Source organism: Eptesicus fuscus, chromosome 13, assembly GCF_027574615.1.
Source record: "Eptesicus fuscus isolate TK198812 chromosome 13, DD_ASM_mEF_20220401, whole genome shotgun sequence".
NCBI classification, from domain to species: Eukaryota; Metazoa; Chordata; class Mammalia; order Chiroptera; family Vespertilionidae; genus Eptesicus; species Eptesicus fuscus.
Window position 1 is genome coordinate 46,488,477 of NC_072485.1, and position 12,434 is coordinate 46,500,910.

At 54.5% G+C, this 12,434-nt stretch overlaps 1 protein-coding gene across 1 annotated transcript in view; it reads right to left on the reverse strand.

Moving 5' to 3' along the window:
* The window catches only part of LMO1 (LIM domain only 1), a 31,624-nt gene extending 19,767 nt beyond the window's left edge, over positions 1–11,857 (reverse strand). The window contains exon 1 of the mRNA XM_008151064.3: positions 11,823–11,857. Coding sequence (XP_008149286.2) covers positions 11,823–11,847 — 25 coding nt within the window. The 5' untranslated portion in view covers positions 11,848–11,857. The remainder of the gene's footprint in view (positions 1–11,822) is intronic.
* Positions 11,858–12,434: the final 577 nt, after the last annotated feature.

Below are 12,434 nucleotides of genomic sequence, written 5' to 3' on the forward strand. Positions count from 1 at the left end.
CCCACCGGCTGATGAATGGGTAAATAAAATGCGGCATACACATACAATGGAGTAACATTTGATCATAAAAAGGAAGTACTGATTACATGATACAACATGAGTGAGTCTTGAAAACACGAGGTGAGGAAAGAAGTCAGCCACAAAGAGCACATCTCGTATGATCCCATTGATATGAACTATCCATAAGAGGCAAATCCATAGAGGCACAAAGTAAATGAGTGGTCACCAGGGAAGGGGAGGTGACTGCCAATGGGTATGGAATTTCTTTTTAGGGTGATGAAAATGTCCTGGAATTAGATGATGGTAATGGCTGCATGATTCTGCATGTATACTAAAACCACTGAATTGTACATTTAAAAAAGTTAACTTGTGGCATGCAAATTATATCTCAACAAAGCTGTTACAAAGCAAAACAAACCAAACGTTCCTTCGAGAACAGGAGAAGTCAGTTCATAAAAAATTATTTCCTGGGATCAGGAGAGAGGCCCTGGGAGGTCCAGCAGCCATCCCTGGCCATCCCATCTCTCGTTGGCTGCTCCACAGGGAGGAAAGAGTCCCCCTTGCCTCCCTCCCCTGTCTCCCACACCCAGAAAACTGACTGTCCCCACTCTTCCAGCGCTGCTGCCCAGGAAACCCAGACCCTACTGGATCCATCACTCTTCTCCGCCCCATTTGCTTCCGCCACTGCATTCATGTTTTGTCTTCCCAGGTCTCTGTTGAAATTTCTGCATCCTCCCAGGCCTATGCCCAACCTGCAATGCCCTATCTACAAGCTAGGCATGCCCATGGGGGAGGGGTCCCCTTTTAGACCTTGAGCTTGTCCTGCATTGAGTACCATAGTTATGGTCTGTGCATAATGACCAGACCATAGTGAGGCCCTTCAGGCCCAGCCGAGGTTCAGTATGGAGTGCTGCCCTCTCCCAGGACCTGTGAATCCTGCCCCGGACAGGGGTGTGCAAGCTCAGATCCAGGCCAGGGAGGCCAGAAAAGAAGACAACATTTGCCTTTGGGTCACATGAAAACCACTGGCGGGAGAGCACATAGTGCCCAGGCTAGGGACAGCCCCCTTTGTGGTTTATCTGAGAGGTTGACTCAAGAAGATGAAGCATCCTGGCCAGCCGCAGCCTGGGGAGCCAGGCCCGCTCTGGGGTTAGTTTCCCGAGGGGCGGCTTCCTGAGATAGCGTTCCATGATGACACCATGAAGACTCATGGAGTCAGCTTCATGCCTAGAACATGGGTACTTAGCCCAAGGCCCAGATATCCCCCTCAAGTGACGGGAGCCATCCTGCCCCATCCATGGGGCTCTTCCCATATGTGGAGGACTTGGAGCTGGTCTCTCTGCTGAGATGAGGCCTGAGGTACCAGAATGACCCTCAACATAACCTAGTTGAAGTTCTGCCTGGAAACAGCAAGGGACAGGACCATCCAACCTGATTCAAATGTGGCAAGACCGCACCTGGAGGGCCCAGATGCTCTCACCGGGATCTCTGCTTCTCCTGACCCCAGGAGACCAAGGAGAGACAAAGAAACCTCACCAGGTGGTTTCCTTCTCCCGGCTCTGGCCTCAGCACACCGTTCCCCACCCACGGTCATGTCTCAGCACCACACTTGAGGCGTCAGCCGCCAGTGACCCTTGAAATGTAAGGCGAAACCTAGACTGCGAGAGGCCTGCCCAGGGCCATGCTGTGAGCTGGGGGCAGAGCCAGGCTGGGGCTGCAGGAGTTCTGGCTCCCAGCCCCGTGTTTCAACTCCCAGGAGAGCCTCTTTCAGCCCAGCGCTCATGGGAGGAACCACGGAAGCGGCCTCTGCCAAGGCCACCTCAACAATGCCGGCTCGCCCGCACCTGGCAGCATCCAGCAATGGGGGGAGGCCCTCAACCCCCACCAGCTGCAGGGAGGCTGGCTCAGGAAGGAGCCACCTTCATCTCCTCCCAGGGTGTGGTCACCACTGAGTGAGAACACAGGCCCTGGGGTAACGGACGCTTGCTTTGCAGGCTCCTAGTGGCCTCGGCAAACTTACCATCAGTGAAAAAAGGAAGCCAGCAGGTCCCACCCGCAGCCCTGACCCCTGTGTGCGCGTGTTTATAGTCAGTGCCACCCCCTCTCCCCACCACAATCAGGGAAGGCCTGGGAGTATATTCACCACCACCTCCCAGGATTGACCTGGTCCTCACCTGAATTCTGCCACATACCAACTTGCTGGGCTCTCCCGGGCAGCGTCTGTCCCTCTCTGGGCACAACCTACTCCTCCACAAAAGCGGGCTAGTATTAGATGTCGCAGCCTACCATGGGTGCTATAAAGATGAAATGAAAGGCTCAGAGACATCTGGGGCCTTCCCTGGCATGAGGTGATGCAGGAAGCGGAGGCACTGGGCCTCCCAGGACTGAGGCTGGTGATTCATTCTCTCTGGGGGCAGCTAAACCTTTGGGCACCTGGGGCCCGAGATGCTGTTCCAGAAGCTGATCTCTCACAGGCTGGTTTTTCTGAGACAGTCCCCAGTAATCCTCCGTCTCCTGATAGTAACAACCTTGGTGCGATTCCCCCACACACACTTCCTCGAGTGGGAGCTGGACCTAGTGACTTGCTCCCAAGAAAGGAAATACAGCAAAGTGATGAAATGTCACATCTGTGATTAGATGTGTCACATCTTATAAAAGACTGTGACTTCCTGCTTGCCAGCAGACACTCTTGTAATGGCTTTAAGGAAGCAAGCTGCCACACTGCAGAGGCCCACATGGCACGGAACCGGGGGCAGCTTCCGACCCACAGTCAGTGAGCAGTGGAAGCCTCAGTCCACCAGCCCATGAGGAACTGACTCCTGCCAGCAATCCAACGAGGGAGCTTGAAAACTCATTTCCCAGATTAATCTTGATTTGAGACCGCAGCCCCGGCCGACACCTCTATTATGGTCTGAGAGACCCTGAGCAGAGGACCCAGCTAAGCCATTCCCGGACTCCTGACCCACGGAAACTGTGAGATAATAAATGGGTGTTGTTTTAAGCTGCCAAGTTGTGATTTGTTGCAGAGCAGGAGGCGACTAGTACACCGCCTCACTGCATACACACACAGGCCGGGAGGGCCTTGCCTCAGGCCGGAGAGAGGCGGGCCTGCAGACAGACGTCTGCCCCACCACCCGTGTCCTTGTGAGCTTCCCGCTGGAGCCCAGTCCTTGCTAAACTGTTGGGCACGTGGACCTTGAGGTGCTGTTCCTGCTGTGGAGTGTTTCCAGCAGAGGTGCCCAGGAGACAGAGCCCACTCCCCGGCCTGGCCTAACCAGACTCTCTCCGCTGGGCAGACCAGGAATGTGGGCGGAGCTGATCACCTCTTCCTGGCGCCATAGCCTGGGGGCTTTCAAAAGAACAGCCCTCCCAGGGCTCTGCACCCCAGGCACCTCTGGAACAGGAGAAGAGTTTCAAAGCACACGCACTCCCGCCTTCTCCCCTCCTCACCCAAACCTAGGTAGGTTAGGGAAACCCCACCAGTCACCTACAGAACCTTCAAGAGCTTTGCCTATTGAAGGCTCAACAGACCTAAACAGTGGTCTCGATCATATCCATTTGACTAGTTGGAATCACCATTGCAATTTACGGTTAAGAATTACTATGTGGCAGAGGCGGGATTTGAACTGAGTCTGTCTGATACATGCTAGTTCCACTTGTTTTAAAATTGGAAACTGAGAGAGAGTTCAAGCATTCTGATGGCACCCATAGGCAGCCCCGACGCAGCCCTTCTAAAACAGTCTATCACCAGGGGTCAGGAATTGGAGTTTTTAAAAATTCAGGGGAGAGGAGAGGCAGGATGGAGCAGGTGCTGGCTGTGGGCCCTGGATGTTCAAGCCAGAGCGGCTCCCACTTATCTGGGAAAAGCGGGTCTCCCTCCCCCTCTCTATCAAGTCATTGCGCCAACCGGCAAAATTGAATTATTAAAACTCCCTTCTGGGGTACCACACAGATTTTTCTCCACTGAGACTCAGAGCGGAGGGGCGGCTGCTCCCGCCACACAATATTAAAATGTCAGGAGTTTAAGGCCTGCGTTGGTTGAGTCATAAGTTATCAGCACCCAGTGAGGGCCGACAGAATGCCTCCCTTAAATTATTAAGCAGAAAGCGTCAGACTGTAATATTTTGCTAAACCAAAGTACAGACACAGACAAAGATGTCATTTCAATATTTGAAACCAGCAAGTTTAATTTAAAATAAGAGCAAACCAATAAGCTCAGAACATAGCCGCGCATGAGAGGAAAATTATACTGTGAGAGGAAAAAAAAGTGGAAGGACTTAAGAAATTTATAAAAGTAATCTCAAAGTGGAAATTAGAAATCAAGGCCTAGAAACAGAATAACACAAAAGAAATATTACTGTCCACTTTCTAAATCAATATAACACTGCTCCACGCCAGAATTACCATGGTAACTCAAGTAAAAAGAATCAAGCAATTCTTATTATTTCAAAATAAAATCACAGCCTGAAGCCTGGGTTTTATTACAACCACTGATAGATCGCTGGCTTGTATTTATCTGAAATATTGCTTTTCAATCAGCTGGTTTATGAATGTACACAGGCCTCTCACCAGCCCACTTACCGCCCCATTTTGAGGCGAGGGGCTAACCAGTGAATTGAGTCCCGCCTGGCCACTTCTGCATATATGCCCAGGCTGAAGTTAGCTCTGGTAACCACAGAGCTTCACACCCATCCCTACTGCAGGACAGAGAAGAAAAGCCAGAGAAGGCAGTGGGGGCTGATCTCCTTATTGGTCCTTCTCTCCTGGTCTATGAAGGAAGAAGCCAGGGCTCAGATGGCAGCGCAGACACTCTCCCCGACCCCCGCCTTAGCAAGCCTCCCTCACCATCTTCCCAAGTCATTCTCTGACTGGCTCCTCCCCTACACACTCTACAGTCAGGCAGCCTGGGTTCACAGCCCAACTCTGGACTTGCGAGCTGTGTGGAACCTGCCGACCCATTACACAGCCTCTTTATACAGATTTCTCACCTGTCAAATCAAGATCACAATAGTTGCTGTCCCTAAAGGTGGCTAAGGATACTGAATGAAATTATACATGGAAGATGTTTTGGTGGGTTGAGTACAGAAGTGGCCCCATCTCTCTACCCCTCTGGGTACCCACATCCTGTGCAATGTGACTTTCACCTCGTCTCTTCAAGGGTATAATCTATTTCCCCACCCCTTGAACTGAGGTTGGCCTTGTGATGTATTTTGGCCAAATGACAACATCCAAGAGCCAAACCTAGTCCATATGAAGTTTTGTGAGTGTCCACTCTCTCTCCTGGACCTGTCTCCACCACGTGAGCAAGCCGGAAGAGTCTGCTGGATGAGAAGAGACATGTAGCCTTGTCACCCCTAGCATCCAGTTGATCAGCTATCAGCCAGGCATGAGTGGGACCCCAAAACTGCAACTCAAGAGCTAAACAGATGCTTATTTTGAGCCTCTGAGTTTTGGGGTGGTTGCTTATGCAGCAATAACGAATTGATATACATCCATAGCACGACATCTTACTTTGAAGTAAGGGTTCAGTAAAATGATAGCTATTATGTTTTTATGACCCCTAAGGTCCAAGAGTGAAAGAGCTCATACTGTAACTGTGTGGAAAGCAGTGTCACTTCACACAGGCATGAAGCTTCCTGGCTTATCAAATGGGTACATGGACACTGGGTGCCCGTTAGGTGTGGTTCCCATTGTAGAGATGGAAAAACCGAGGCCCCGTAAGTTGTCTGAAGTCACATGGCAGTCAGCTGGGACTAGAATCCAGGCCTCCTGAGTCATGCCAGCAGGCTGCACCTGAAGACCCAGTCAGGAAGGGGCAGGAGGTAGGAACTGGGGAGCCAATCTGCCCCTGCAATCTGGACCAGCTGCTTACGCCTCTCACACCGTCTGCTTTTAATTTGCTCCCGTTGTGTCAGCCGCTGTGCGCTCCTGTTTGAGAGCAAAAAGTAAACCCACTCGACCCAATGAGAGATGAGCTTGTTGCTAGGTTGGGTGGATGTGACTCTGGAATGGCTTTGGCCACCTGTAGGCTCCTGCAAGGCCAACCAAAGGGGAAAGGGCATGCCAGGCAAGGTGGTCAACATGAGCAAGGGTAGAGAGGCAAAGATGCCCTGGGCGGTCAGTAGGCTGGCGAGGGCCATGACTGGGATGCCCAGGCACATGGCACCAGGCCAGCTGGTGTTCCTCTTCATCAGGGTTCTCCGTCACCCAGCCTCACCGTGCATTTGGGGCCAGGGAAGAGGGTATGGCAGCTGGACATGGAACCTGAAAGATGCCGAAGCTCTGGGCTGTGACTCCCAACATAAACTCTGGGCAGCTTACTTGCCCGCTTCGTGCTTCAACTGTTCCCCTATAGATGGAGGGACCTGCAAACAGGGATCTTGGAGGCTTCTTCCCCTGATGCTAGTCACCTTGGAGATCTGGGCAGTGGTGAGCAGTGGAGCCAGCCTGCCTCCTGGGCAGCAGTGACCGGTGGCCATGACAGATGAATTGACTGCAAGAGGGAAGGTGATGTCCCACTGCCCAGAAGTGAACAAGGCACCAACCGGGCACAGGTTATTTCAGACCACACTGTCGCTGTGCAGAAAGCAATGTTGCCTCCCACAGACACGAGCCTCCCTGGTCTATCACGTGTGTACGTGGACATTATCTCATTTAATCTTGATAACAATCCAGCCAGTCAGGTGTGGTTATTCTCATCGTTAAGATGAGACGGTATAAAGGCAAAGCAGTCTCAACGTTGGGTGGGCATGGTTTTGTGATCCACGGACGTATTGGACCTGCAGAGTTTAGCAGGATGGTAAAGGTGGCAGCCAGTCCAATAGTACCTGGCCCACTGGGGTACCCATGCCTTTTCCTCTACCATTTTTTCCTAACTCCTTCCTATCTTCCTAACACTGCTGATCAAGAGTCCTGAGGAGGCCCTCTAGCCCCTAGAAATAGAACTAAACAACAGCCTTGACTTCCTGACTACTTGGGGGACAGCTCTGCCTTGGATGGGATGCAGCTTGGAGGGGCCCGCACTTGCTGAGAACCCCAGCATGGCTTGGGTCAATTCCCCACCAGCCTCCCCTAGCTGTACCACCCCAGCTCTGCCTCCTGCTCAAAGAAGGCCAGCCTGCCCAACCACGGCCACTGCCCAACCTCCGCAGCCTTTGCCAGCAGCCCAACTGCACCGAGCCAGAACCTCATGTCTCCGCCCATGACCTCAGAGGGTCGGCCACCGATGTTGGAAATCACTCATTGGTTCCAAGGAAGAAAGACCAGAATAGAACTCCTGGTCCTGCTGAGGGGCTCCTTAAATAGAAGCAGGTGGGGCAGCTGCTGGGTTTGACTCTGGGACACCGTGTGGGGTGGGGAATCCATTCTCTGGAGTAATGAGAGGCAGGCCGTGGGTCTAGGAACATGCACATTTCTATGTGCTAAAAGCATCTTCGTGGGACATGTTCAGAGAGAGAGAGAGATAGCAAGAGAGAAAAGCAGCTCTTATAGCCACAAAGGCCAAGTGACGGGCCAAGCCAGCACCATGGCCACCCCGGCACGCAAAGGGTGAAGCTTTTAGGCGAGCAGCGGCCAGTGATCTCAGCTTCTCCCAGTCCTAATGCTCCTGAAAGGCTCTCTCCCACTCCCTGTAATTGGGCATCAGTAGTTAATGCAGTATTGACTGCATTACACGCTCCCGTGCCTCCCCTCGCTAATGCCAATTGCATCACCTTGTACAGTCACCGGCTTGCTTAGCCAATAGCCGTTAAAAGCAATCCAAATCATGAATCATATGGGAAACTTTTAGCAAGACACCGCCATCCAAGGAGACAATTTACAGTTGAGTTAATCTGGGTACATTAGTGAGACATGGATTCTGGACGACAGACCAATTTATGTTGTTTCCCTGTCCCCCCCTTAGTGCTCCATGTGGGCAAGTGAACGGAAGAGCAGGGAACAGAGAGAAGCACCTGCTTCTTAACCCACGCTCCGAGAGGGGGTGGAGGAGACCCATCTTTACAGACTCCCACCTTTGGGCAGGGAGGGGAAGCGGCTGTGCGTGCTGCTCAAGATTTGCGATGCTTCATTCCCAGCCGTGAGGAGGTGGCTGCTGCTCAGGCTGGCGTGGTGGGTGCGGATGGAGACCCTCCGAGTGCCAGGCCGGATCCCCACCCTGCCAGCCTTCCAAGGCCCTTCCCAGGCCTCAGGAGGCAGCAGTGCCTGCTGGGATCCACCTTCCTGTTGACCTGCTGGGGCCTCTGGCATGGAACAGTGCCACACTGTGCCAGGAGAGGCCCCCAGGACCCTCTGTGGTCCAGAGCATGATGGGATATCCCAGGAGGTCCTGCAGCTCAGCACCCAAGCATAGCCAAGAGCCTGCCCTCATGGATCAGCTGTAGAGGCTGTGCTCACGGCGGTCATTAACAATTGAAGATTCGCTGTCTGGTCCTTCTCAGGCCAGCTCCACTCTCCTTGGGCATTTTTACTTATTAAAAATGCTCTAGGAATCATGTCTGGCTTTTGGTTCTACAGCCTGCTCGCTGCTTCCTGTGGTCACCCCAGCCTTTGCAGAGGCGGCTGACACCCAGACCCATCCTTCAGCATGCGCCTAGGGACACACCAGCACCCCCAAAAGGGTATCCTCAGCATCTTCTCCTGCCCATTACCCCACAATCCAAGGCTCTCATTGTTCTTGGGGTGGCCTGGACCCTCTGCTCTCTGCCCCTACTCACGGGCCTCTTCTCCACAAGCCTAAGGGCTAATTTGACTCCTGGGGCTCAGGACAGTAGCTCTCTGCTCCCCCTAGGACTTCAAGCCTCACCGGAAAGCCCACAGCCTGGTGCCAGTCCAAGCGCAGGTGCCCGTTAGGAAAGGAGGGCCACTTCTCCGGGAAAGTGGGAGCTGGGCTCCCTTTGCTGACAGGCAGACCCGACGGCATCTAGAGAGCCTGGACCCTGAGTTCCAGTAAAGTGGAAATGGCTAGGCCAAGAGCAAGCGTCCAAATGAAAGCAATTAATCATAAAACCCGAAGTTTAACCGTTTGCAAAACAGATCTTTCCTCTCTGTGGTGGCCCTTCACTGCTCGACCTAATGGATTACTTTATTAATAATGCACTGTGCTTAAAAGCAAAAAAAAAAAAAAAAAAAATTTCTGACGATTCAATACTTCAGAAAGTCTCTTAAACCCGTTGCCACGGCAAAGCGATTGATATTTTATTATCTTTCAGAAGTGCAACATGAAAGCCCAGCAGCCCAGCCGAGCAAGAGCTTTGGTCCGTGGCAGCTGGCAGACCCAACTTCAACCAGAGGAGCCCCGGCCTCTTCCGACAAGATGCTGTCAGGTGGAGAAAAGGCTTTGGGGGTGGTTAATAAGAGCCCCGAGTCCCTGCTGCAGCCAGACAAAGGGTGCAGGGACCTAGCCCTGAGGAACACACCCCTTGGGGGCCAATGCCGCCACCCAGCCCAAATGGCCACCTGCTGAGAGGGCCTATGTGCTAGGGAGGAAGTAGGCAGCAGGTTTAGAAGGGCAGGTGAGTGCATCCAGAGCCTTTCTCCCTCCCCCAATTACAGGTGCCAGCTTCAAGGTTTGGTGGAACCGGGAGAGGCCAGACTCTAACAGGGAGTGGAGGGTGGGTTTACGAGCAGAAAGGTTACTTTGGGGGGACAGTTCTGGGCAGGACAAGAATCCGGTGCTCCTTGGGGCTCTGGCTGTCCGCATGCCTTGTGCTGTAATGGGCCCCAGAGCTCACGGGCATCCACGAAAGCGGGCGCCGTATTATTTAGACTGGACAAGGTGGGGCACTGAGGGGCACCACACGCTCTCTGCCCCAGGTCTGGAGGAAACACACATGTCTGGGGTGGTTGACGTGCACTGCAGGCTGGAGGCAGGACACTGACTCAAATGACCTCCAGAGAGCCATCCCCACTCAGGACTCATCTGAACGCCTTTAGGGTCACAGAGCCCACAGCACTCTGGGTGCCTGGACAGAGAGCCACCCCCAAGAGGTCCACCTCCCTGCCTGAGGCCTCCCAAATAGAGGGTCCCGTCTTCTGGATTTCTGCCTTGGACCTAAAGACATATCCAGATTTCCACATGCTTCCCATAGTGAGAGTACCCCAGACACCAAGTGAGACCCCGGCACTGGCTTCTCTAAGCCCCTCATTTTACCAAGAGGGAAAATGAAGTCTAGAGATAATGACTGGTCTGAGATAACACAGGGAGTTAGAAACAAAAGGGGCGAAATCAAGGCCTCCTCCCTCCCCATGTGGCCCGGCCCGAGCCCTTCTTTTCATTCCATATACAACGAGAGCAGTCCAGTCCTCCGATGGCCCGCACAGGGCTCCAGGGGAGGGGTCCCCGAAGAGAGAAGGGCATACAGGAGGTGGATGTCACGCCCCAGCTAGACGCGGGCCAATGGATTCTTCTGGACAGAAGCATTGAGTTCCCTCTTCATCTCTTACTACACACATACCGAGAATCGGCCTTAGTGGGCTTACTGGCCACGGGGCTCCCCCACATGCCACCCTCAGGCCAGACACCTTAACTGCCCCTCCCGGCTGGGGATCTCAGAAGGTCAAGGGGAGTCTGGGGGCATCAGCACGTGGTAGCAGCAAAGGGAACCTCCTGTGTGACCTTGAGCAAGTGACTTAACTTCAAGTTTTTGCCAAGTGACCATGTCAGTAGCACCACTGACCTGGTGGGCAGAGGGCACAGGCCCAGTGGAGACTCACTAGAAGGTCAGAGGACGCCACCGCAGTCGCTCTAACTCGCAGAAAACCCACCTTCCAGTTCCTTACCAGTAGCAGCCTGCGTGTCAACTGTTACACAGACATACATCTCCCTACAACTAACAAATGGAGCAAGCATCACATACGGGGCAGGAGGGCCTGGGACAGCCAGGGGACGGCCTCCCTTCTGATCCTGGGGGCTGTGCTTGGGTCACAGGACACCCCCACTTGGTTTTACCCTCCAGGGGACTGGGTCCCCCAACCTCTCCTGTGCACACCGGACGCTAACTGCAGGGCATCCCCAGTCTGGAAGGCTTTGGAGTAGGAGGGGCCACCTGCTAGTGGCCTCCAGTAACCACGGACCCCCTCCGTCCTGACCTCTGAGGCGCCCTGAGGATCCTGACCACGGCAGGTCCATGCCACTTGCGCGGGCCACTCCTGCGGGAGTGCTACCAGCCTGTAGCGCGACACTTTCTTCCTCTGGGCCAAACTCCTGTCTCCGCGCTCAGGAGACCGGGAGACCGTGGGCCCGCACGGGAGGCACCTCATACTGGTGGGGAGCTATCTCCCCGAGGGTCCAGCCCGCCTTCCCCTCGCCGGCCTGGCACCCCAGGGCGGGTGCCGTCTTCCCGAGCGCGGCTCGCCGCAAGCCCTGGAGCCCGATTTTCCAGAAGCCACGGATTTGCCCAGCGCTGAGCACCTCTCGAGTTACGCGGCGACGCCAGGGTGATGGCTGCGGTGAGCGGAGCCGCCGCAAAGACGAAATGCTCGGCACGAACCGCCGCCGCTGCGCGGAGATCTAAAGGGAGCCGCAGCCTCTGGCCCGCAGAGCACCACCTGGCCCGTGCACCGCTCGCCCGCCCGCCCGCGGCCCGGGCCCGGGGGGGGGGCCCGCACCCAGGGACTGACTCACTCCCCGCCCTCCTCCCCAGTCCCACTCGGTCCTCCCCGCCCCCGCCCCCGCCGGGCCCCAGCCCCCCCCCGTGCCGCTCCCCCCGCAATCCCAGCCCAGCCAGGCAGGTGCGCGCCTGTGCCCCCGGCGGCGTATGTTCCCGCGCGCCGCGGTGTAAGGCCGGGGGGTACCCGGCGTCGGACCTCCGCCCGCCACCTACCGTCCTCCTTGTCCAGCACCATCATCTCGGGCGCTCCGTGTCCAGCCGCAGCTCGGCTCGGCCGGGAGAAGGGCGCCGGCTCCGGGCGCGCTTCGGCGGGGCGGCCGGTCCTCGGGCAGCGAGCGGGCTCTAATTACCCGCTTGTCCGGCTCTTAACCTAGATTGCACTCAGCTAGAATTACATTCAGGAGTGAAGCACTTCGCAGATACAAAAGCCGTCTCACCTACTTTTGTGCCTCAGAATTGAAGGAACTACGAACTGCAATTTAGAGAGAGAGAGAGAGGGAGAGAGGGTGAGAGAGAGAGAGAGAGAGGGGAAGAGAGGATCAGAGCCGTTTCTTTGATTCTCACCTTCTAAATGGCTCAATTTGCCCAGTATAATCTGTCTTAATGTAATTGCATTTGATAGCTCATAACCCGGGCTCTGGCAACGACACTGCTTTCAGCTTCATAAAGTGTTTTCCCCTCGGATTTAATCTGAATCTCAATCTAAAATTATATTCAAAGAGATGGGGGAATCTCGGCGGCTGTCTCCCGCTGCCTTTCTCTCTCAATGTATGAGGTTTGCGCTCCTGCTACTGAATAAATGCACACATTTCCCGAGCCCCCCCC